The sequence below is a fragment of the Rhincodon typus genome, chromosome 18 (genome assembly GCF_021869965.1).
Source record: "Rhincodon typus isolate 14 chromosome 18, sRhiTyp1.1, whole genome shotgun sequence".
NCBI classification, from domain to species: Eukaryota; Metazoa; Chordata; class Chondrichthyes; order Orectolobiformes; family Rhincodontidae; genus Rhincodon; species Rhincodon typus.
In genome coordinates, this window is record NC_063349.1 from 28,267,083 (window position 1) to 28,293,766 (window position 26,684).

General features: G+C 38.9%; 1 protein-coding gene across 2 annotated transcripts in view; it reads right to left on the bottom strand.

The window, feature by feature from the left end:
• Positions 1-204: 204 nt before the first annotated feature.
• The window catches only part of immp2l (inner mitochondrial membrane peptidase subunit 2), a 489,386-nt gene continuing 462,906 nt past the window's right edge, over positions 205-26,684 (bottom strand). For both annotated transcript variants that reach the window (XM_048607792.1, XM_048607791.1), the window contains one exon: positions 205-3,308. In XM_048607792.1, coding sequence (XP_048463749.1) covers positions 3,165-3,308 — 144 coding nt within the window. In that variant the 3' untranslated portion in view covers positions 205-3,164. The remainder of the gene's footprint in view (positions 3,309-26,684) is intronic.

Genomic DNA, 26,684 nt, shown 5'->3' on the forward strand with positions numbered 1-26,684 from the left:
TTTTTCCTTGGACACAAATTCATTACCATACATCATGTGGTTTGTTGGCCAGAATTTAAACCAGTCCAAGATCAACCTAAAGGAAATGTACTCCCTAATTGCAGAATGAATTGGTGATACTGCGTCTACTTCTCCTTGTCTGTGAGCAGCTTAATGTAAGAGGTAGGAAAATGGGGTTAGAATAACGCTTGAGTAGGGCAATTCAACATTAGACCAATTAATCACTTTAATTACAATTAAGTTTCCAGAAATGACTTGATATCAATTACAACATAAAAATACTTTGTTTCCCAGCAAACGTTATGACAGGTAAAGATCTCACATTGATCCTAACTGTAATTACCAGCATTGGCCTTGACTTTCTCATAAGGAAAAGAGATTTTGTGCATGTTCCTTAGTTTGCCTGTTTTAGTAGGAACATGACAACATAAAAAAAATTCATAGTGCTTCTATGTAACTCCTTCTATATGACGTAATGCAAGAACACCATTTAATGGTTTCTCTGGCTTTCCACAGGGTTTACTTCTTAAGTCAAATTTGTATATAAACAATTATATTTAGCTGTGTTGACATGTCTAAAGTATGACCTTCTTTATTGGACAATTGCAATTCAGGTCCTAGCATGAAACACACCAGTACCACCATAGCGGGTTTCAGTTAGTTGCATCCAACATGCAATCTTCCACCAGGAGTTGCTGGATGATAAGGAATCCTGGTTTCTATTGCTTTGATTACTTTTTTTTTCTTTGGTGATGTTAAGAATGATTTTGCACTGCTGTCATCAACTGAGACTACCTGGAATCTTTCCAATCTGTATGAAAGATTGCCATGATAACTCATAGATTTATAGTTGAACCACTGTGAATAGACGACAATGCATTGAATTTTAAATAAAAATGGAAACATATTTATAAATTGAATTCACATCTCATAAAATACAGGTAATGCAAAATCAACAAGTCTTCAAATTATGTAAATATCGACTCTGATCAAGGACAAGTTAGACTACACTGTACAGAGTACTGCAGGGATTTTGTCACCATATTACAGGAGGATGAGATTCTCCAGAGAAGGTATACAGAGATTTATAATGTGTTGCCAGAAATGAAGAATTTTAGTTATGTGGAAAGACTGAAAAGGTTAGAATTATTTTCTTTGAAACAGAGGAAGCTGGGGGAAGATGTGATAGAGATACAAAAATAGTAGTAGATAGACAGACCCTAGAATTCATAATTGGGAAGTCAAATACAGGAAGGGACAAAGATTTAAAATAATTGTTGGACAGAGAGGAAAAGTTTAAAAAGACCTTCTTTGAATCCAGAGGGTGGTGAAGATCTGGAACTCATTGTCTGAGAGGGTGATAGAGACTCTTACTGCATTTAAAAATATATAAAATACCACAAGCTACATAATTATGGATCAAGAAATAATAAGTGGAATTGGGCTAGATAACTCATTTTTAGACGGCTCAGGATGTAATGGGCTGGCTGTCCTCTGTCTGTGCCACAAATCTGCTATTTTTAAAATGTGTCAAGACTTGGGAGCCTGCGCATCCTCTTCAATGTTACTATCATTCAGAATGTGCTGGGTGAGGGGAGTTTCTGTTTGAAGAATTAAGCTCTTGGTTATCTTGATAAAAGATTACAAGGATTCATTCTTATTTGTTTGTCTTTTTGAGTCAAGCATATTACCTTCAATTCCACAACATTCTAAGGTCTTAAGAAACACTTTTCTTGAACGGAGTAGTTGCCGGAAAAAGTGAAAAGAAAACATATTGCAGTGGAGTCTGATTAAGATCTACTCGGATGTGACAAAAGTTAAAAATATTCAGTGTTATACTTTGTGGTGGTAGAAGTAGTGGTGGCAATTGAGTAGGAAGTTGGAGTTTCAGTACTGGGAGATGGAATATCTACTCCTTTTTATTACTCAGTATCAATTCAATATTAAGTAATTCCTGGTTTCAAAGCAGCATATTTCAAAGAAGGCAAAATTCCTTCAATTCTGTTCCAACAGCACCATCCTACTTTCCCCACTTGACTATGAAATCTCGCTATAATATGCCAAAATGGATGCCAATTTATAGTATATTGTGAGTTGTAAACCTATAGCCATGAAGGACTGGATTGAAACTTGCACAAATTCAGTTCAAATTAGAGATTCGTTAGCAGCAGAGAGTGAGAAAGTGGTGATATTTATTCTAAGTTGGGTTTTGAGCTAGGACCCATGCATGAAAAAATTTTCTATGTAAAAGCCACTGAAATCAAATCGTCCCAAAAGTCCCAGATCCTGATATTCTTGGGGCTGTAGTGGATCGAAGTTATCGTTAATGCCCAGGACAGAATTTGGGTCTGATCCTGATGCTGCCAGGATTCATGCAGATGTAGGCTGGGCCTTCAGTTCTGATGGGCTCTTTACATATCATGCATCTACTTTGTCTACATCAGGGATACTGCCATGAAAAAAATGCCAGTTCAGATGGATGAATTTTGAGGCCTTCTAAAGAATGTAAGCAAAGAAGTATTTATTACCGTTTCTCATTAGAAAGGGTCCTGTGTGAGTGGATAAGTTCAAAACCGATTCGGCCTTTTGCATGATACAGAATCCTGCTCTTTTAAAGAAAGATGATCTTAGTCTGGTCCAATTATGCAAATGACATTTTATATAAATTACTTTCCCAGGAATTTGAGACAGATTCCTTGTTTCAGGTGAGGAAAGGTGCTGACTGTAATTATCCACACTTATGCTGGCAAAATAATCATAAGAAATTTTCACACCCAAATCTATTAGTTCCAGACTGTCATCATTTCAATAACATCAAGGGTATATCAATGGCTTACTTGGCAAAACTGCAGTTGGTGTTACCAGGACTTCACTGGAATTAACTTTCATTTATATTTCATCCTAAATTCAAGAAGACCTTTGGCTCAATAGGCAGTGAAAACATTCAAAATGTATAAGAAAAACAGTTCAAAATTATGGCAAATATTCCATAAAGTCTGTGTAATAGCGAATTTTGCAAAGTAGAAGGGAAGTATTTATGGCTTGGGCAAGCCCAGTGCATGGAATATGCAATGCTACAGAACAATACAATGCAGTTTTTCTTTTACAGCAGCTGCTGGATCAATTCAATTTCAAGCTGGGAGCTTGCTTTCTTCATTCGGTTGCTAAATGGATGTTCCATCCGCAGACTCATCGCTCTCAGACAACAGAGGCCTTCGCTCCACTGGGAGATCAGTTTGTAACTTCATCCAACGACTGGGAGGCCAGATGATATGTGAAGCGCGGGCATGAACTAGTCCAAGGGAAACCTGTAAAATGTACAACATAATTTATGAATAGCAATGTTGTTGTCACATTTTCTTTTCCATTCACTTTTAGGAGGTAGTAAGGGAGAATGTCTCATGGTTATTTTCTATATCTCAAACCTGGCTTTTCTAATTCTTGTTGTTTGCATGCTTGAAACAGGAATCTCATCGAATGACAAGGATCCACATGGTAGACTAATTAGTAAAGTTAGATCACATGGGATTCAGGGTGCACTTGTCAATTGGATGCAAAATTGGCTTGACTTTAGGAGACAGAGGGTGATGATGATGGGTTACTTTTCGGACTGGAGGCCTGTGACCAGCTGTGTTCCACAGGGATCGGTCCACTTTTGTTTTTCATTTATATAAACAATTTAGATAACAATTTAGAAAGCATGGCTGGTAAGTTTGCAGATGACACCAAAGTTGGTGATACAATGGACAGTGAAGAAGGTTATCTAAGATTACAAAGAGATCTTGATCAATTGGGTTGATGGACTGAGGAGTGGCAGATGGAGTTTAATTTGGATAAATGTGAGATATTGCATTTTGGTAAAACAAGGGCAGGATTTATAAAAACCAATGGTAGGGCCCTGGGTAATGTTGTGGAAAAGGGAAACCTAGGGGTTCATGTACATAATTCTTTGAAATTTTCGTCACAAGAGTGGTTAAGAAGGCATTTTGCACGCTTGCCTTCATTGCTCAGACCTTTCAGTATGGGAGTTGTGATGTTATGTTGAGGTTGTACAGGGCATTGGTGAGGTATGTTCTGGAGTACTGTGTACTGTTCTGGTTGCCCTGTGAGAGGAAGGATGTTATTAAACTGGAGAGGGTTCAGAAAAGATTTACCAGGATGTTGCCAGGATGGAAGATTTGGGTTATAGTGACAGGCTGGAACTTCTTTCACTTTTTTAATTATAGAAGGTTGAGGAGTGACGTTATTGAGGTTTATAAAATCATGAGTGGCATAGATAAGGTGAATAGCAAGGGTCTTTTCCCTAAGGTGGAGGAGTTTAAAACTAGGGGCACATTTTCAGGCGAGAGGAGAAAAATTTAAAAAGGACATGAAGGAGGGGCAACTCTTCTACACAGAATGGTTTGTATGTGCAATGAACTGCCAGAGGAAGTGGTGGATGCAGGTACAGTTACAACATTTAAAAGACATTTGGATAAGTACACAAATAGGAAAGGTCTATGGAGGGATATGAGCCAAATGCAGGCAAGTGGACTAGTTTGGTTTGGGGACATGGTGTAGACTAATTGGACCGAAGTTCTATGTCCATGCTGTATGACTCTATGACTCTAATGGAAAACTGCATGTGTGAAACCATGAAACATCTGCTATGTTGACTCTCTTATTACAGTAAGTTTCAGTAAAAATCTTGTAGGATGTCTGTGGGCATGTGTGAGTTTAATGAATGGCCAGTGCCATTCACTTGATACTGAGGGCAAAATTCATCTTATTAACTTTACAGTCATATTGAATTATAATGCTGAATATTTAAAAGAAAATTTACAACAATTAATATTCAGTTTGAAAAGTAGTTTAATTGCACATAAGTCACATCTATTGCATTCAAAATAATTAATATCCATACATATCTAATTAAATTTCTCATCAGCTACTACTTAAATCAACCATAGCTCCAATGCAATAGCAATAAAAATCCTTGAAACATCAGAATAAGACTCTCAGCTTTGACAGAACTGACAGTCTAAATAACAAAGAAACTATATTTAAAATCTTTACATGGAGTAGCACCTTTGGTCTAATACTTGCTGTTATAAAGCCATAGAATCATCCAGCATGGAAACAGACCCTTTCGGTCCAACTAGTTCACACCAAATATAATCCCAAACTAAATTAGCCGCACCTGCCTGCTCCTGACCTATGTCCCTAAATTTGCCTTCTAAGGAAAGTGTATTAAGCATCATAAATGAAGCTGTCTGTCCTCTTAATTCAGGACCATAATGCTTTCCCAATGCAGGACGTCAGCTACTTTGAAGTGAAACTATGATCCATTTTCAGTATCAAACATCACTACCAAACAATCTTAATTTTGGAATTCTGCTAAAATTTACTCCATAGCAGATTTTGGTCATAAGCTATTTCACCGCTGGATTCATAATTTCCTTTTAACTTTCATTTATATGTCTGGAATTATATACCAAATTAACTGAAATGTATTATATATTTATGCTGATTGGAAGCTTGGTTAAGTCCAACCAAAGTCACTTTACTTAAGATCTTTACTGACACTTTAAGAAAATTTGTGTTCTATAAATCTGGCAGGACACGAGCTTAGAACTAAAAATCGATCAAGTAGCTAGGGAGGAGAGCGGTGGAATTTCACTGTTTCATTTCTGACACCACATTTTTCATTAAAATTAGTAAAGGCAGCAATGTCAGGCTCTGGTACTGAAGCACTCAATCTAAAATGTTATTAAAACTTCTTTTTGAATCCAAAAATACTGGTGCTATGTTGCTCATTAGTTATCAACCATGAAATCCTGACTAATATGAAAAATAGTAATGCATAGAAAGAATGTACTCTTTACAGGTACCCATAACTCTTAAATGATCTGAACTTATGCTAATTGAAAGCATCCACAAATAAGCTCAAAATGACAACATTTGAATCATTCCATTTTCAGTTTTAATTTATTGCTTGATGGTCCTGTTAATCTAGTTCAGTAATCATGTTCTACCAAGCAAATTTAGTTACTACTCTAATTAGTGTACAGCTGTGATTGTCTCAAAACCCTCACTCTTACTTCAGTGATTATTTCATAACAGATATCATTTTTACATAATTAGAAAGTTGTCACTCAGTATGCCTTCAATTGACACATCACAATGATTAATTCTTCCATGAGTTCATATGAATGAAGAGGCCTGACCCAGAATGCCTGATACCAAGCAGGAAGCAGAGACACAAAACAGCCATCTTCTTCAATGACATAGCAAAACTAATATACAAAAATAAACAGGTCTGGATATGTGGCTGCAATTATTTTGTAAATATCCATCTCATATCGGAATAATATGATGCATAAACACTAAACTGCACTCATAGTGCCAGCTCTACATCCATCCATATTGCAGGAAAATCAATCTCAAAGGAACTTGCACATTTGGACATAAGTGGACTAACAATCTTAATAAAAAATCCCAAGTTATTTTATGGCTCGTATGATTACAAATAGATGTGAGAAATTGCCCATGCATATGTTTCAGACTGCCTGGCTTAAGGATGAGTTTGGATCACAGTGGGATCTCACATCAAATACAACCCCTTTCAACATACATCTAAAACTGCTTTATATTGACATGAAAGTGCCAGTACAATTGCTGTTTTAACCTCATCTCATGGCTCAGATGTTGCTCATAAAATGAAGTTTCATACTTGCATTTTAGGATACCATCAAAAAAAACTCTTCTGGAAATTATTCACTCATAACTCATGGGTAACAATCATTCCCTTCAGAACTGATGAAATCCTCACTGATATAAAACAACAACAAAACAACTTATACTTTTCATTTTCATTGTTTAAGTACATTGTTTAAATTTAATTGGAAAGTTTATTCCAATAAAAACAGCTCTAACAGTTTTAGAATTCAAGTCTCTGATACAATTTGTCCAATGTAGACTCACAGAATGGTTACAGCACAGGAGACAATTCAGCCCACCATATCTGTACCATTTCTCTGCAAGATTAACTAAGCTAGTCTCACTCCTCTCACCTTTCCTTGTTACACTGCAAACATTTTATCTTTAGATTATTGTCTAATCTCTTTTAGACTCTGCCTTCACCACATTCTCAGGCAATGCATTACAGAACCCGACTCCCTCCCATCCATCCTAGGAACACAACAGAGTTCCCCTTGACTTCACTTTTCAGCCCACCAGCCTCCAGATTCAAAAAATCATCCTGTACCAGTTCTGCCACTTCCAGCACAATGCCACAACCAAATGCATCTTCACTTCCCATCCCTTCCTCTGTCAGCACTCTGCAGGCACCATTCTCTCTGAGATACACTTGTCCACTCCTCTATCACATCCCACAAAATTCAATTCAGTGCCATGGCACCTTTCCATGTAATCACAGGAGATGTAAAACTTTCCCTTTTACCTTCTTGCATCCCCCTCGCTGTTGAAAACCCCAACCACTCCCTTCAGTTGAAGCAATAAGCTACTTCTACTTCTTCCAATTCTGGCTACTGTATTAGTTGCTCAAAATGCAGTCCGCTCTACAACTGGAAGACAAATGCAGACAGAACCACCACTTTGAGGAACACCACCACCCAGTCTGCATACATAACCCCAAACTTTTGCTTGCATGCCATTCCAATAAACTATCTTGCTTCATGCTCACATTTCTGACCAAAACCAGTTCCACTTTTCGGAGTGAAGTCTGTTGCAAACTGGAGGAACCAGAACCACATTTTCCGATTAGGCATTTTGCAGCTTTCTACTCCACACTAAGTTCAAAAAAGTCATACCATGAACTCTGCACTCCATTTTAACTTTTTCCCCTTTCTAAAGTGCTAGTCTATCTTGGTTCTTGCTGTCATTCAGAGCTGACACATATTCTCCTATTCCTGGAGCAACCAGTACCACTCCCTTTGCCTTTTGTTTCATAGCACCTTTGATTTTAATCTTCTGCTTTCTAGCATTTCACTAACCTCCCCTTTTGTTTCACTTGCCCCTCTCCCCTTTTCAAAAGCATAAAAGCCATCACATATCTACCTCTCTTCAGTAGCAGAGAACTGAACATCAACTCTGTCTCACTCTCCAAAAATGCTGCCACAACCCTGCACAGTTTCTCTGGCACTTTCGGTTTTTATTTTAGATCTCCAGAATCTGCAGTATTTTATTTCCATTTCCTTTCTTTCCTTTCCTATCTTTCCTGAATACCATGAATTCAGGAATGTGTTAGGATTCAGGATATTTTGTTGACAAGCTTCAGATTCAAATGGAACATTTCATTATTCATTCATGGGATATGGGCATCACTGTTTATTGCCCATTTCTATTTGCCCTGTAGATAGTGGTAATGAGCTAGCTTCTTAATTCACTGCAGCCCATTTGGAATAGACAGTCCCACAAAACAATTTTGAGGGAGTTCCAGGATTTTGACCCAGTGATACTGAAGGAACAGCAACATATTCCTAAGTCAGGATGGTGAATGGTTTGGTTTGGAGAACTCGCAGATCATAGTGTTCCCAAGCATCTACTGCCCCTGCTCTATAGATGGTTGCGGTTGCAGGTTTAAAAGGTGCTGTCTAAAGAGCCTTAGTGAATTTCTGCATCACATCTGCAAATGGTGCATTCTATGAGGATGTAGTGTGAATCAACTGAAATACTGATAATGGAAAAGAATAGAAATTTGGTTAGTCATCTTTGTTTTGTTCAATATTTGGTTTGAGATTTATCTGTACTATAGTGTTTGCAGGTGTTAAATACTTCTTGCATTGCCATTGTACACAACAAAAACAGAACATTGATCTCACAAAATTACACGTGTAGCCCCATAAAGAATAGTTTTCAAAGAATTTAACTACTCCACCCTGAACATTACTTTCCAAAATACACTGGACGGCAAAAACTCAACTGTCTTTAGATTTTGCCTCAAGGACATTTTGAAATTCGTCATGTTCCCAATTACACATTTAATCTGATGTCATTTTAGATTAATGACAATTCAGATTACCTTCTGTAGTGTAAATATATTAATTCAAGGGAGATTAGGTTTGCACTACTCCAACATGGAGCATGACATTGAAGTGACTTTCAAACATATTCTTTCAGCAAAATTTATACAAGGAACTGAATTGACATGAATTATTTTTTACTATCTTAGTTAAACTTCTGGAAAATGGATAAGATTATATTGTACTCAAGATAAAAATAGCAATTCACAGATTATGCAAAGAACATCAAAAATTAAGGTATTATTTATGGTCCCTTCTGCATTAATATTTCTAGAGTATATTTATTCAACTACAAAAATACAAAGGATGTCAATTTCACAGAAGTTGTATGCTTTAAAGAATACAGTTAAAATATTACCAATGAACTTCAGTTATTCTGAAATTAACCCTACATTTCCACATAAAATGTAGCTACAATTAAACTTTATGAATTTTCTTTTGTAATATATGTGCACCTTGAAAACTAATGATTTATAGAAAGCGCTCGAGTTTAATCAACTTGTAAATAGTTTCAGCTTTGATTTGAACCCAGTCCACCAGGTAGAAATGGGCAGAGGCCAAATGGCACAGGATGGAAATCCCTACCATTTTATTTGCCAGAGTGTCAGCAGCATGGAGGCTGCCCATGACGAGCAGGGCTCTTAATGGAGATGTCCAAATCTCAGCCTGATTATATGATGAGTGTTGTGTCACATTTGGTACCAAACTCACCAGTAAAATCTAATGGCAGGCAACAAAAATGGCCAGAAGCCAGGGAAACTTTCATTTTGAAAATATATGTGAGGTTTCCATCCGGAGCTGGAGTGCTCCTTTGGGTCCTGTTAACGAATCCATGGGCCTTTCCAACCATGGTGTTGTCCCTCCCTTTTTCTGACTGCTGCTTTGAGAGACCAGCACTATCTTTACATCAAGGATCATGCTGTTAGATCTCCACAAGAGTTGCCCTCAGCCAATTTTCCCACAGTCACCCAGAGGTTCTCATATCATCTACTCCCAGTTAAGGTGGGAGGCAGTACAGACAAATTTAAATGAGGCTTGCAAGATAAAATGTATGCACCTCAAGATAAAAGAGACTGAACAGCCACCACCTCAGCTAAAATAAGGTTTTTAAGGCGTGGCCAGACCACCTACATGTTACCAGTAACATTGTAATAACAATTATAACTCTCTCCTCATAGACTGGGATGCAATTGACTTGTTTTTCCTTTACTTTCTATTAAACATTTTCAAATGTTATTTTAAGCTGATTGCATTGAAAAGAATAAATTGTAGTTATTTTTCGGGATACTAATCCGTGTAATAAATGAAAGCAAGGTAGTGTATAAAATGGATTATAGTGGCCGATTTCCGGGGGAAGTCTTAGAACATAGAACAGTACAGCACAGTACAGGCCCTTTGGCCCACGATGTTGTGCCAACCTATTATCCTACCCTAAGATCAAACTACCCTGCATACCCTACATTTTACTATCCTCCATGTGCCTATCCAAGAGTCGCTTAAAAGTTTCTAAAGTATCTGACTCCATTACCACTACCAGCAGTGCATTCCACATGCCCACCACTCTCTGTGTAAAGAACTTACCTCTGACATCTCCCCTATACCTTCCTCCAATAACCTTAAAATTATGTCCCCTCGTAACAGTCATTTCTGCCCTGGGAAAAAGTCTCTGGCTATGCACTCGGTCTATGCCTCTCATCATCTTGTACACCTCTATCAAGTCACCTCTCATCCTTCTTCACTCCAATGAGAAAAGCCCTAGGTCCCTCAGACTTTCCTCAGAAGACCTGCCCTCCAGTCCAGGCAGCATCCTGGTAAATCTCCTCTGCACCTCTTCATTTTAATTACTTATTTATCTGTTATCTGTATAACTCCATCCAATTTTAAACAAGTTGTACTAAACACACTGCTGAAATGATATTTATGTTCCTGTGGTTTGCATACCTGTCAAATAGACTTTCCCTGCTAGTGAGAATAAAACTTAAATTTGTTTAATATCTTTGACACAGAAAAACTTCCAAGGCTTTCAATTCTTTACAGAGAGTATAACTGGACAAAAATTAATAGAAAGAACAAGGTAACTAGGAAGATTTCTTTAAAGCTTAGTCAATTAAATAATTTTAAGGAGGGTCTTGAAGGAGCTTAGCATGGTGAAGAGATTGAATCCCTCAGCTAATAAAGCAGTTCATGGCCACATGCAGAAAGACATGGATAAGTTTCAGGGTTGGGTTGAATGGAGACAAAGATTGATGTGACACATATAGTAGAAAATGATATTTCCAGCAAGAAAGAGTCTAGCTGTCACCCCTTACAAATCAATAATCATTCTTTTATCGTGTGGTTCAATGCCACATTTGGACTTTGGGTACAAGATAGACTGGTTAAAAAGACAAAGTCTAAAAATAAGGCAAAAACTAACTTCAGGCTTAAGACTCGAAAGTATTAACATCGCAATCATCATACAACAATTAACATCCCGAATATCACAGTGACTAGAAATCTAACAAGAACTTCAATACAAATAATGTGGCTACAGCAGCAGGCCAGAGGCAGGGCATTCTGTTGCAAGAAACGTACCTCCTGACTCCCCAAAGCCTGCCCACTCTTTACAAGGCCTAAATTTTGCTAATGAAGCAAGTCTGACTCTATATAAATGCCACCAACATGGGCTATTTTGCCACCATGAACATAGAATTCAGTTGGGCCCACCAGCCCTAGAAGCGGTTTCGAAGTGACTGTGAAGCAAACTAATTTTAAGGCAGGCTGTTTAGAAGGCCCATCTTGGTTGTCTGGGTTCTTGGTTCATTTCTGTTAGGTTTTCTAACCCTCACCTCTAAGACCCACTCTCGCCCTACTTATTCCCCATGACCACTCATATCGCTCATGTTTTTCAAAGCAAGTTTATGATTGGGGGTGTTTTCTTTTTCATGAGCATTTTAAGACTTGTCACTGTTGCTACGTGGCTGATTGGTTATGTACATAATGCACACTGCAGTTACAACCTTACAGAAATGTCAGATGGAATAATTCATACCATAAAGTAATAAGACCCTTACTTCACTTGTCATCTCTAAGTCTTGACCAAATAACCAGATATTGGAAAAAGCAGTTGAAAGAAAGTATAACGTTTTATAACCTCATCAAGATGTCAGCCAACAGAAAATCTCTCCTTCCATTTATCTGAACAGATCACTGCTGAGCTGATCTTATTTCAGAGGTTCAAAATTCAACCAAACATTCATTATTAGACTATCTGGCAAAGGTATCAGCAGAAATAAATGGCCAGATATCTATGTCTCTAGATGGTCTCACTGGAATTAGTTCAACAGGTCTATCCGATGCAAGCTGGAATTTTACTTTTATTAATTGACATTTTTATGACCATATTTTTTTCTTCTTTCTTTGATTTTATTTCCTTTTCAACATCCACACTGTTATTTTAACAATATTAGCAGGAATGAAGTGTGGCAAAGCTGGTGTTATTGAACTTTGAATGGCATTGGCTGGTTGAAATTTTTACAAGTTTCTAAGAGCATCATTTTTTTTTCAAAGCAGACTTCTGTTTGAATGTTTCTTTTCATGTACTTTTTAAGACTTGACTCGTTGGTTCTGTATGTAGTGCATACTAGTTGAGAGGACATGGAGGCAGCATCAAAGGCTTAGGTGGGGGCATAAGTAACTATTTTTAAACAGATGTTTCAAAAGGGTCCAAGATCCAGACCAAGGCTCATAGCTCCTCTGAGGTGCCTTGAACTATGAGTCCATTAGAAGTTGGTAGGACTCCATAAAAATTGTTGAGAGAAGGAACAAGATGCCTACCCCTGCAAAGGAACAGCTGGGTGGAGACTGCAGGGTGAACCCTTATCTCTCAAAGACAAAGACTACTGGTGCTAGATATGGGCATGGGAATCCCAGAACTGAGTCCTATCTACCATTCTTAGCCCCCTTCCACCTCTCCATGGACAGGGGCTGGAGAAGGCAGTTTGATTATAGTTAGGTTTGTGTTTGTCAAATACATGAATAAGTGATTTTGCAGCAAACTAAATTGCAAGTCATGGAGACAAGCATTTTACGGAGATGACAGAAGGTCAACTCAGAGTCAAATTGTATAACAAGGGTTTGAATAATTGGTTTCAACCTGAGACAACAATCAGGAAGATTGCTGGAACTGAAAATGAGTTAGTGAATATTTCAAATACCATCAAAGATTGCAGTTTTGAAGGTTTCAATGTTCAATTGCAGAAAACCATAGATTATCCAAGAATTAATGTTGAATGAGCAGGTTGATTACACAGAGGAAATGGCATGGAAATCTGATGTGATGGAAATGTAGAAGCTGGTGTCCCCTAGGTACCACTAGGCACATGCAGACACTGACCCTGACTCCATGCCTTCCAGTTATTTTATCTATTTATTCATGGGGTGTAGACATCACTCACTAGGCCAGCATTTATTGCTGAACTCTAATTGCCTAGAGAGCAGTTAAGAGTCAATCGCATTGCTGTGGGTCTAGATTTTCATGGAGGCCAGATAAGCATAATAGTTTTCTTCCCTAAAAGGCAAACGAGAGGGTTTTTTTCAACAATTGACAATGGTTTCATGGTCATCATTAATCCTTAATTCCAGATTTTTATTGAATTCAAATTCCATCACATGAAGGGATTCAAACCCAGGTCCCCAGACAATGACCTTAATCTCTGGATTAGTCATCTAATGATAATACCACAAGGCCATCACCTCCCTGATAGGCAGCATGTGAATGAGAACAGAAGGGAATGAACAGATGCTTAGAGGTCTCCAGATGTAATCAGAAGAGAATCTATTGCTGGGAGAACTTTGCCTTCAATTGAATATGAAGAAATTTCAGGGGAAGGGGTGGCCTAGTGGTATTATTGCTGGACTGTTAATCCAGAGAGCACACAACATTCTGGGAACCTGGTTCAAATCCCACCATGGCAGATGGTAGAATTTGAATTCAATAAATATCTGGAATTAAGAATCTAATGATGACTGTGAATCCATTATCGATTGTAAGGAAAAACCCATCTGGTTCACTAATGTCCTTTAGGGAAGGAAATTGCCATCCTTACCTGGCCTACATGTGACTCCAGGCCCACAGCAACATGGTTGACTGTTAACTGCCCTCTGGACAATTAGGGATGGGCAATAAATGCTGCCTGGCCAGCAACGCCCTCATCCCATGAATGAATAAAGGAAAAAAAATTCACTACCACCCATGAGGTTGCAGAGGGGTTGAGAAGCATCAGGAGGGATAATAATCAATTACAGTCACAGAAAATGACATTTGTGACTTTATGCCTATCTTAGTCTTGTAGTAGGCACTAAGTTAGAGGGTACATTTAGTTTGCTGACGAGGAGGAGGGGTCAAGGTCTGTAGCAGAGGCAGCTAAATAATCTCCATTTTAGTGAGAAATCTGCCCATTAAACTGTCATTGTTGGAGGTGAGAGTTGAGTGTGGTGGAAGCGGATGTTAAGGGGGTAATAGGCAGCAGGTTATCTTTGCATTCCATGAGATGTTGTGAATATTTGTGCAATAGTCGACATATTTTCAGTGATGGAATGAACTGCCAGAGGAAATGGTGGAGGCTGGTACAATTACAACATTTAAAAGGCATCTGGATGGGTATATGAATAAGAAGGGTTTAGAGGGATATGGGCCAAATGTTGGCAAATGTGACTAGATTAATTTAGGATATCTGGTCGGTATGGACAAGTTCGACTGAGTGGTCTGTTTCCATGCGGTACAACTATATGACTCTGTATTTCTGTGACATCCCTGCATTAAAGTTTCATTTTGCCACTGTTATGTACTATTTCACTGCACTTTACATTAATGTTCAGTTGAAGTATAACTTATAAAAAAATTAGCTTGGTGCCATGTCAATTTAGTCTCAATTTTATCTACATAATTTTAATGCTAGAAATTTGATCATAATGCAAAATTTATAAAATAGATTTCAATGCACATGATCAGTAAAGATAGCTTAAATTAACATGGTTGAGTACACTATATATCTACTATAAATTTAAGTTTTAAAATGTCCTGTATTCAAACATTAATTTTTCACAATAATTAGCTGATATCTAACATTTTATGTCTGTGTTTTAAAAATGATGTAGCATGGATAAACACTTGAAATCTGTATATTGTAAATAACTTGAATAAAAATTGCAGGAAAATTATATAAATTCCAAAACATTTTGTCATACAGCTGGGGAAGGAGTTATAGTTTAAGGTTAACAATCCATTAATAACTTAATCTGATGCAATGTGAAAGTTGTGATGCCATCTGAATGGATGTTTCAAGACAGAAGTTCAGTTAATGGTTGATAATGTGACTGGGATGGCCAAAGTCATAATTTTAGTTGTTTTCCCCGTAGAATCCCCACAGTGCTGAAGCAGGCCATTGAGCCCATCGAGTCTGCACCGACCCTCCAAAGAGCATCCCAACCAGACCCAGCCCCCTACCCTATCCCCATAACCCAGAATTTCCCATGGCTAATCCAGCTAACCTACACATCCCTGGCAATTTAGCACAGCCAATCGACCTAATCTGCGCTTCTTTGGACTGTGGGAGGAAATCCACACAGACATAGGGAGAACGTGCAAACTCCACACAGACAATCACTCAATGCTGGAATCAAACTTGGGTCCCTGGCGCTGTGAGGCAGCAGTGCTGACCACCCAGCCGCTGTGCATATTTCACTTGAGGAGCAAATGGGGCCGGCTCTTATCTGATCTATCTTTAAGAGGGTGAAAGTTGCCAATATTTTCTGTGGAAGATTGAAACCTGGGACTTCACCACTCAGGTCAGTTAGCAGGTTGCTGTTGCTTGCAGCAACGAGGAAGAGATGCCATGAAGAGGTAGGATGGTTATCAGAATGTAGGTAGTGGAATCTGTTCCACTAGGAAATTCCAAAATTATTTTATATTTACACTTTTGCCCTTTACTTTCCTAATTGTTTACACTGTATATATTTTACTAATCAGTTTTTCACTGACCATGTTCTATCCCTTTCTTTTAAAACTGATAACTACTTGTCGAACAGACACCAGCCACCTTCTATCACTTGCCCCTAATAATTATTCTTCATGTGTCATAGTAAGCAATGCAATTGGGAGGTGCAAGGAGCACACACAAACAAAAAACAAATCCTGATCTGACTTGGAATTTGATGCATGGATTTTCCAGCCATCAGAAGTAATAACTTGCGATATTTCCTTCTCCTCAGCCCTAGGGCATTGATCCCAATTGTATTCTATTTATAACTGTGCAACCTGAGATCCACTCACTGCCATTGGAACACTTCCCTGCCTTTGTTCTAAATCCCAAGATGTTTTTGCTGATCCGTAATCTGTCAATTTCAGTTCAAATGGCTCGGCAACTACAGTCTTTTGGTTCCAAACTTTCATTACCTGTCATATGCAAAAATAATTTCTACTGGGTCTAATTGGTTTTGCTCTAATTTAAAGATTATGCCCTCTTGTTCAGGATAACCAACCAGAAGGTAATTATGTTTGACATTGAACAAATGAACCTTGTCACATTAGGCATTTTGGTCTGAAATGTGGTTTGTCACAGTTTGTGAGCTTACATCTTCCATTTTTTTTACCTAAAAGTTGGCTTCTTTCTCACATTTTATAGTTTACTTTTTCCAAATAATTCAAACAGCATGAAAGGACCAATTCCATTAGTTTTCACCACAAATTTGGAGACTCAGTGAGATTATAGTGCTTTTGGCAATGAAACAAAAGTGAGCCTTCATGATATCACAGACTAATTTGCAACAGTCTATGTTGCTTCTGTCTGCCTCTGGCTTGCACCTGGACCAATCAAAACTAATGAGCAAATAAAATGGCAGCCAGCAAGAAGTGGATCTGGGTTGGAGGGTCAGTGTAGACCCAATGGTCTGAATGGCCTCTATCTGCAGTGTGGAGGTTATATGTCGATGCATTAAAGCTCCCAGAATGTTCAAACTAATTGCTTTTATTTGGTCCTATCATGGCAGCCCCTAAGTCATTTTTATTGATTCTTGGGACATAGACATAGCTGGCTGAGCCCGCATTTATTGCCTGTCCCTAGTACCCTTGGGAAAGTGATGGTGAGCTGCCTTCTTGAATTCCTGCAGTCCACTCACTGTAGCTAAACCTGCAACTCCATTAGGGAGAGAATTTCAGGAAGTTAACCTGGCAACAGTAAAAGAACGGTTATATATTTCCAAGTCAGAATGGAGAGTGGCTTGGAGGGAACTTGCAGGTGGTGGTGTTCCCATGTATCTGCTGCCTTTGTCCTTCTAGATGGTAGTCACTGCGAGTTTGGAAGGTGCTGTCGAAGAAGCTTTGAATTTCTGCAGTACAACTTGTAGATGGTACAGAATGCTGCTACTAAGTGTCAGTGGTGGAGGGAGTGGGTTCTTCTAGATGTGGTGCCACTCAAGCTGGTTGCTGTGAAGCTTCCGAAGTGTTAGTGGAGCTGCACTGATCCAGGCCAATGTGGAGTATTCCATTACACTCCCCACTTGTGCCTTGTAGATGGTTGACAGGCTTTGGGGGGTCAGGAGATGAGCTAGTCGCCACAGTATTCCTAGCCTCTGACCTATTCTTATAGCCACTGTGTTTATGTGGTCAGTTTCTGGTCAATGGTAACCCCAAAGATGTTGATAGTGAGGGATTCAGTGATGATAACACCACTGAATGTCAAGGGAAAGTGGTTATATTGTTTCTTATTGGAAATTGGCATTGCCTGGCATTTGTGTCACACGAATGTTACTTACCACTACTCAGCCCAACCCTGGATATTGTCCAGGTCTTGTTGCACTTGAACATAGACTGCTTCAGTATCTGAGAAGTTGCAAAAGGAGCTGAACATTGTGCAATCATCAGTGAACATTCCCACTTCTGACCTTACGATGGAGGAAAGGATGAAGCAGCTGAAGATGGTTTGGCTGAGGTCACTATCCTAAGGAACTCCAGCAGAGATGTCTTGGAGCTGAGATGATTGACCTTCAATAACCACAACCATCTTCCTATGTGTCAGGTATGGCTCCAACCAGCGAATAATTTGCCCCCGATACCCATTGATTCCAGGACCCAACCAGCTCGATCAGTAGTACTGCTGATAATTCACTCTTGGCGGTAGACATTGAAATCCCTCACCCAGAGTACATTCTGGTGCCCTTGCCTGAGTGCTTCCTCCAAGTGGTGCTCAACATGATGGAGCACTGATTTGTAAGCCGAGCGAGGATGGTAGGTAGTAATCATCAGGAGGTTTCCTTGTCCGTGCTTGACCTGATGCCATGATAGTTCGTGGCATCCAAAGTTAATATTGTGGACTTGCACGGCAACTCCCTTCTGACTGTGCTGCCACCACTGTTGGGCCAGTCCTGCCAGTGGGACAGGATAAAATGGGGATGGTGTTTCTCGGATATTGTCTGTAGGGCATGATTCTGTAAGTATGACCATGTCAGGCTGTTGCTTGACTAGTCTGTGAAACAGCTCTCTTAATTTTGGCACTGATCCCCAGATGTTAGTAAGGACAACTTTGCAGGATCATCAGGGCTGTTTTTACTGTTGTCATTGCCAGTGCCTAGGTCAATGCCACATGATCCACCCATTTTCATTTTTTTTAGATTTTGTCAAGATTGTTATAAATGAATGGATTGCCGATTTAAAGACTTTCTGCACATGTGATGAAAGTTTATATTAATATTATTTGTGAATTCAGGTTCCAAAGTTTAGGCAAATGGGTTTTCAGTTTTTATTGCTGTGAAGGTGACTTTTTTTTTTTAAGAAAAAGGTCAGAACAGGATTTCCAAGAAATCATGGGACTTAAGCCAAGACAAGACAAACTAGACAAGCTGAAACAATACAGAGATTGCTGGCAAAACTAAGCAAGTCTGGCAGCATCTCTGGAACAAGAAACAGAGTTAACATTTCAAATCTGGTCTGACACATCTTCCCACCAGGCACAGATAAAACGTGAAAATTCAGGAGGTGCTGTCCAAAAGACACTATCCAAAAGACTATTCCTTTGCAAGCTGCATGATAATCACATTTCAATAGCTCCCCAATCACACCTACTGAGCAGCATGAAATCCCCATATTGTCATCATAGAGGTGGATGAAATTCACCACAGATATTTAGGCCCTTGTCCATTAAGGATATTTAATGGTGTGCTATGTCTTAATTATTGCCGTAGAACATCTCTGGCATTGGAAATAAAAATTTAGAAATGTGGGTTCTCAATTCCTCAAATTTTACTTCTTCTTGAGAGATTTAAATATTTTTTAGCGCTTTCTCTGCCTCTTTTATCACTTTTGTAAAAATTGAACCTTTCTTTTCTTCTCTTGATCTAGCATTCCACACCTGATTTGGCATTTCATTAACTATACTGATACTTACTGGCTCAGACTCTATGCTATTCATTCATCATTCTTCAATTACATAGACTAAGCAAATCCATAGTTGATTGCCCCGTCCACACAAGCCATGAGATGCTCTGTAGAGGGTGTCACACCATTTTGATTCTCTCCTTTGCATGGCAGTAATATGGAAATTTAATAGGTAAAGGTAAATCTTAAAAAGATGGCAGACACTGTTCATTTACCAGCGACATTAGATGTTGGTTCAATAGTTAATATATGGTCAATAATTTGAAAAATTAGTATAAAATAGCAATTTTTTATTGTACAAATCCATCAGACAAACTTTAGACTGGATAATTACCGCTGTCCAACACCTCAAAAAGGTGGATTTAAAATCTAAAATATTTTGCATATCTCTACTGAGAAACAAATGTTTGATGATAAGGTACAATGAACGTGAAACTCAAAATCTAGTTCTCTGTAACCATTATATTAATAATCATGTTGTACATGGAGGTCAATGAGAAGGTAGAAGAGTAGAACACAGCAAGAAATGCACATAGAGTAATAAACTCAGCTGGAGTGTCAAATAAATTACATTTATACAGTGCTCTTCAAAGTTTTTACAGCCAATTAACTACTTTTGAAGTGCAGTCACTGTTATAATGGAACAGCAACTGATGTTACTAAGATATTATTGTACTTTCCGTTATGAACAGTTGACAAGCTAAGACAAGACTTCTTCTATGACATTTCTATGACTTCAACATCTGCCATGGACAGATATTAAGTCCAGATTATTACAATTTTAAAGCTTCAACAATTTCCTGTCAGAATTCTTTGAAGTTGAAGGCCATACGTGCACGTTATCAGTTGACATAATTCTATTGATGAAAGTGAAATAGCACTCCTCTTGTTTTCTTTCTTCCTCATTTTGTTACCAGTTTCACCAAAAGTTTCACCTGAAAAGTTAGCTTCTTTGGTGGTCTAGGTGATTCTAACATTAGAAGCCTAAATTTCTCAGCAGGCTTTTCAACAGTGTAGAACTCATAGAAAGTCTAATTCTACCCATTACCAATGTACATTTCCCAGCACAGTGATTCTGATTAAGACAGATGGAGTTTAATTTAGATAAATATGAGGTGCTGCATTTTTTAAGGCAAATCAGGGCAGGACTTACACACTTAATAGTAAGGTCCTAGGGAGCTTTGCCAAAAAGACAGACCTTGGCATACAGGTTCATAGTTCCTTGAAAGTGAAGTTGCAGGTAGACAGGATAGTGAAGGCGGCATTTGGTATGCTTGCCTTTATTGGTCAGTGCATTAAGTTTAGGAGTTCGGAGATCATATTGTGGCTGTACAGGACATCGGTTAGCCACTTCTGGAATACTGCATTCAGTTCTAGTCTCCCTGTTATAGGAAGGATGTTGAGAAACTTGAAAGGGTTCAGAAAAGATTTACAAGGATGTTGCCAGGGTTGGAGGGTTTGAGCTATAAGTAGAGGCTAAATAGGCTGGGGCTATTTTCCCTGGAGAATCGTTGGCTGGGGGGTGACTTTATAGAAATTTATAAAACCATAATGGGTATGGCTATTCACCCTATCCAATGTCTTTTGCCCAGAGTAGGGGAGTCCAAAACTAGAGGGCATAGATTTAAGGTGAGAGGGGATAGATTTGAAAGAGACCCAAGAGGCAACAATTTCACACAGAGGGTGGTGCGTGTATGGAATGAGCTGCCAGACAAAGTGGTGGAGGCTGGTACAATTATGACATTTTAAAGGCATTTGGATGGATATAAAAATAGGAAGGGTTTAAAGGGATATGGTGACAAATGAGACTAGATTAATTTAGGATGTCTGGTCAGCATGGACAAGTTGGACCAAAGGGTCTGTTTCCATGCTGTACATCTGTATGACCCTGATTCTGAGAGATTGTGTGACCTTTGTTCTTTAACTTGGGTGTAATGACTCTTTCATCTAATAACCTGAGGGTTATCAGCTAGCTCAGCACAGGGCAGGGATTGAAACTATTCTGCACAGTGTAGCTGACTCACTGCTTATAGTTATTGCGCAATTCAAACAACCACTGCTATCAGGTCCAATTAAACCCATTAAAATTAAGTGTATTAATAGAAGTAAGCCCTTCTAGAATTAGCAGGTCTGTACATCAACAAAAGCTAATTGTACCATAGGTTCCAGCTATAAAACTGAACATAAGTATCAACAAAGATCTAGGACTTCTATAAACTTGTAGCCTTTATTTATGTGAAATGTGTGAAGGGATATCACCCACATTTATCTAGGGCCAGATTACTTTTAAAGTGACAAGCAGGAACTATATGCAACATTCCTCCCCCTTATTTTAGACAAATACCGTTCTCGCTGATAGAAGAAAAGGAATGGTGTCAGGGTTATGTAGAAGAGAAACCAGCACTCAGCAAGGCCATTTCAATTCTGTGCTGAATTCTGGCTGTTGTGGGGGACATAACCTAGAGTTCAGAGTCACAAATTTATGAAGTAGACGTAAATGCTCTTTCAGAGCAGGAAAGGTCTGTTAAACTTATTTTATCAGAATAATAAAAAAGAAGTCTTCTTTAAACTGTAAAATTGAAGTAGTTATAGCTGCCAGTGATTGTTTAAAAACTCTTTGCTGGATTGCTTTGATTGACAGGTCATCTGTTGTAGCATCAGTTTGAATAGTTTTGATAGAATTGTTTATTGAATTTTCTTTAAGGGTATTTATGCTTGTCTGGTCTTAAAAGCTCCAATCATTTCTGCAAGAAATTACGCTTGTTTGACTGCTTTAAAATACTATTAAAGAAGCAGTTTGAGAGATGTTTGCTTTTTCACATGGTTAAAAACTTGTGGAGATTTAAAAACTTTGTCGATTTCATGACCCAGAATATTTTTTTCAATGTGAAGTCTGTGTGATGCAAGTTGTACTAGATTTCTAGAAGCTTATTTTATTTCATCTCCACTGAGCTCCTGAGATCTGCCAATGGTGGAGACTGGGTGAATGGCTATGGAGATGTATTGGAGGATAAGAGGGAACATGTGGGTGAATTTGGGGCTGAGGGCTAGAGGGTCTAAAACATTTTAAAACAACTGGGACAATGGCACAGCGAACTGAGGTGGGCCTTCTAATCAACTCACGTCACAATCATGCATACTTGTGGCTGTCTACACTCTGCTTCTGGGCTCAGCAGGCTTGACTCCATCCGACAGACATCTGTCAAGTTACAAGATTGCCCAATTTGAGTTACCTGTCCTTGTAGGCAAATTCAACCCTTTAATAAATAATTGTTTTAAACAGATCGTTTTCTAGTGCCCAAACGAACAAGAGAGACTTTTAAACACATGGACTGCAAAATATTCACAGCACGACAAAAGGCCATTTTGCCCACTAGGCCAATGTGACGTTTATACTCTACACAAGCCACTTCCCACCTTCGTCAAAGAGTCATAGAGGTCTACAGCTTAGAAAAAGGCACATCGAGTTTGTGCCAGTCAAAATTAACTAACTATTCTAATCCCATTTTCCGACACTTGGCCCATAGCCTTGTGTGCTTTGGCATCTGAACTAACCCCAATAAATATATCGCGAATAAAAACAAAGTTGCTGGAAAAGCTCAGCAGGTCTGGCAGCATCTGTGAAGAAAAGGACAGAGTTAACGTTTCGGGTCTAGTGACCCTTCCCCAGAATGGAGGAAGAACAGAACTGAGCTTTTTCAGCGACTTTGTTTTTGTTCCTGATTTACGGCATCTGCAATTCTTTCGGTTTTTACCCAATAACACATCATTTTGTGAACTTTTCCCCCATGTGCTTAGCTAGGTTCCTCTTAACTGCACCTATTCAATTCAATTTTGCTCCACAGATCCATATTGTAACCATTCCTGGTAAAATGTTTTTCTTGACTTCCCATGAATAAACACTTACAAATTATATAAACAAGTAAAGCATATTCCAAAATTCTGCTTTGGTACTTCACTCTATCAATTTGACTAAACGATTGTGTAAAACTTTACAACTGGGAGGGTCAGGTGTGCAACGAGTAACTGCTAAACATTGTGAATGAATAGAGGCTTCACCACTTTCAAAAAAGTTCTTTAGTTTTACAGTTGTTTTTCTTTTTGTTCAACAAGCTGTGGAGTTAGCAAGCTAAATCATCCAAATCGTTTTCACATAAGCTGCCATGTGTAAAGTAGCTTGCAAGATTTTTTGTACATTTTAGCAGTTTTGAATATTAAAGTGTCATGTGAGTAAGATGGGAAAAATAAAAACTGCACAAATTTCCAATGGAATGTCTACATTTTATTTCATTTTGCTCAAGTCAGTAAATTTTCTTGCCTTTGATAATGTTCTTATGATTATGCTGAGCTTAAGTACAGTGATGAATGTTTCTGGGTACTTTATGATACTACCAGCAATCATAAATTGTACACATTTAATGTGAACAGTTATCTGTTGTAGAAATTATTATTTATTTCAACTAATGTACGATAGACAAAAAATTGCACATAATTTTCAACGGTTTCCAAAGTATTAAAATATTCATTTTCGGGAGGAACACGTGCCCATGTAGTTAGCAAACATTCCATAATAATCAAGATAAATCCAATCCAGCCAATTACCGTGCATTCCACTCCCAGTTATTGGTAAAGTGTTGGAAGCAGTCTAAACAATGCTATCAAGGGGCACACACTCATCAATTACCTCTTCAACAATGTGCCATTTCTGCTCTAACAGAACCTCTCATCATCTTTGGTCAAAAGAACTGAACTCCAGAGTTGAGGTGACATTGATATTTAATGCTGACACATGGAAACTAAGTTGTGAAAGATGTCCAATCTCCTGGGAGGGTAATTCATGCAGGTAATCTTAAAACTTTTAAAAAGTACTTGGATGTGCACTTGAAGTACCATAACATGAGCCTAGTATGAGAAAGTGGGATTTGTGAGAGCAGTAGTGTACTTTTCACGGTACAGACTCAACAGGCTAAAGAGTTTCTGCTGTACTGTACAATACTCTGAAATCTTAAAATTATTCAACATCATTTTTGCTCGTGGTAAATGATGCATTTGACATAGTGGTAGCTGTATAAGCTCAGGTCTTTACTCTTGTCAGTGAACATTAGCAAGCTTTATTAAATATAATAATATACACAGGATAGCAAGAGAAGACATCTCTAGAACCCTCCAGACTCAGACTCTATTTTCATGTGATCTTACATCACTGTGACATAATTCCTTACCACAGTAGGTATTCTAAGAGAAAAGGTATAGTTAATCCTTTTCTCCACAGCAGCTAAACTATCTTAAGCAACAGTCCCTCTAATTACTTTTTCTGGTAAGTAGACCCCCAAGGTTCATGAATTACTTTGGCTTCTGAAACTAGAGTCATTGGTTGGAAAGACACTGGGCACACCAATCAATGTACGCAGAACGTCAGTGAGGCTGAGTGACTGTGCAGCTTAGAGGAAAAGTATGGCATAAGATACAAGGCTGAATTTTCCCAGAATGTGACTGTATCAGGAATCTCACAAAGGGTTTCCGTCCATAAACACTGGCAACTTTCTCTCACAATTCCATGCAGTTTATCTTATTGAGTGTGCACCAGACCTCCGCAGCACTGAACTCATTCAATCTTCTGTTCAGCAGCAGTGGAAGTGTTCACTGGTGTCACGATCTTATGGTGCTCATGTCATGGACAAATATTAAACTGAAGCTGTGCATCAAGTCAAACACAATCAACCTGGTCTGCAGTATCCATCAAACTCAATCCAGTATCCATGGTCCTGCAGAACATACGTTGCTGCAAGAAGGTTAATGACTTCCTGTGTTTTGCAAACATAAGTGCCATATCTGCTCTCTGCTATCTCACACTCATCCTAACTGCTCCCACCTCTCACCAATGCTTATAGGCTACCTCAATGTTCAATATCGTATCGAAGTAAAACTCACTCTCAATATTGCAGGCCACATCTTCTTTTAATGTCTCGCACCCACCTCATCCCTCTCCAAATCAATAGCCTTTTGCACTTTCTACTCACTCAGCTGGGACACCTAACCACGTTTCCTTACTGAGTCCAGCCCAGCCCCCTGACTGGTCATAGTCCTCCTTGACTGGACTAAGGACTAGTCCACTTTTTCCAGACATGCGCATTGAAGCTTATGCCGTGTGTTTGCTACAGTTAACTGCTGTTACATGTTGTAGCTGAGGTATTGACATAGCAGAGTGCTGTAGAGCCACATGTCTATTCCCTTGATTGTTCAGTTCTGGCAAACATGACAAAACTGCCTGGTGTTCTGCCTGCACTGAAACACAAGACAAGGAAGAGATGCTGAGAGCATCCAAGTAACCAGAAAGTAAGTAAGCACTAAGAAAACAAGCTAAGAGCCAAAGATGCACTCTGTTTGGAGGTATGAAATAGATGCCTGTCCCTGTGCACACAGCAGCTTGGCAGCACCACTGCCATGTAAGGTGTCAGTGAAATCCATAGTACTAAAGTGCTGAGCTGTATTATAAGTTAGTCTAAACTGCATGCAAATAGGTCCCTCATTGCTCATTAGCAAGAGTCTCATTTGGCAATTAAAACCTTAAATGAATAATCTGACATTTCTTTTCACAAGATCAAGACTCGCATTCTTTTATCCTTGCCATATTTCCTTACTTGTCTCACCATTCCCATGTCATTTCGAGGATGGGAAAATTCAGCTCTTTTCTGAAAATACCTAGTGTCACATTGATGACCAGGAAGTACATGAATGATCTTGAAACATTGGAAAGTGTCTGGCATCTTAGAAGGTCACCGATTATTTCTTCTGAGAGACTTGAAAGATCAGCATGTGCATAATGCTTTTCATCACCTCAGGATGTTTTAAAGTGTTTTACAGTCAACAAAGCGCTTCTGAACAGTAGTTGTAAGGTAGGAAGCATGGCAACATAACTGCACGCAACAACTTCCCACATGGTGGAGTAGGCAGTGTCTGGGCTCCTCAGCCCAGGGCCCGTCCATTCCGCCCGTTCTTTCTTTTTTCCTTTTCTCATTCTTCCTCTCTTTTATTTTAAGTTTTGTTTAGTGTTTTTGAAAAAAAACTTACCTTGGAACAGCGATGCAGAGCGGGCTGGAGGCCCGAGTGGAGTGGGGACGGCCAGCGGGCTGGAGGCCTATTAGGAGCAGGATGGAGGCCTGGGGGGGAGTGGGATGGAGGCCTGGGGGGGCGTGGGATATTTGCTTGCTGGGCTCACCATTCCCATGTCAGTTCGAGGGTGGGAAAAT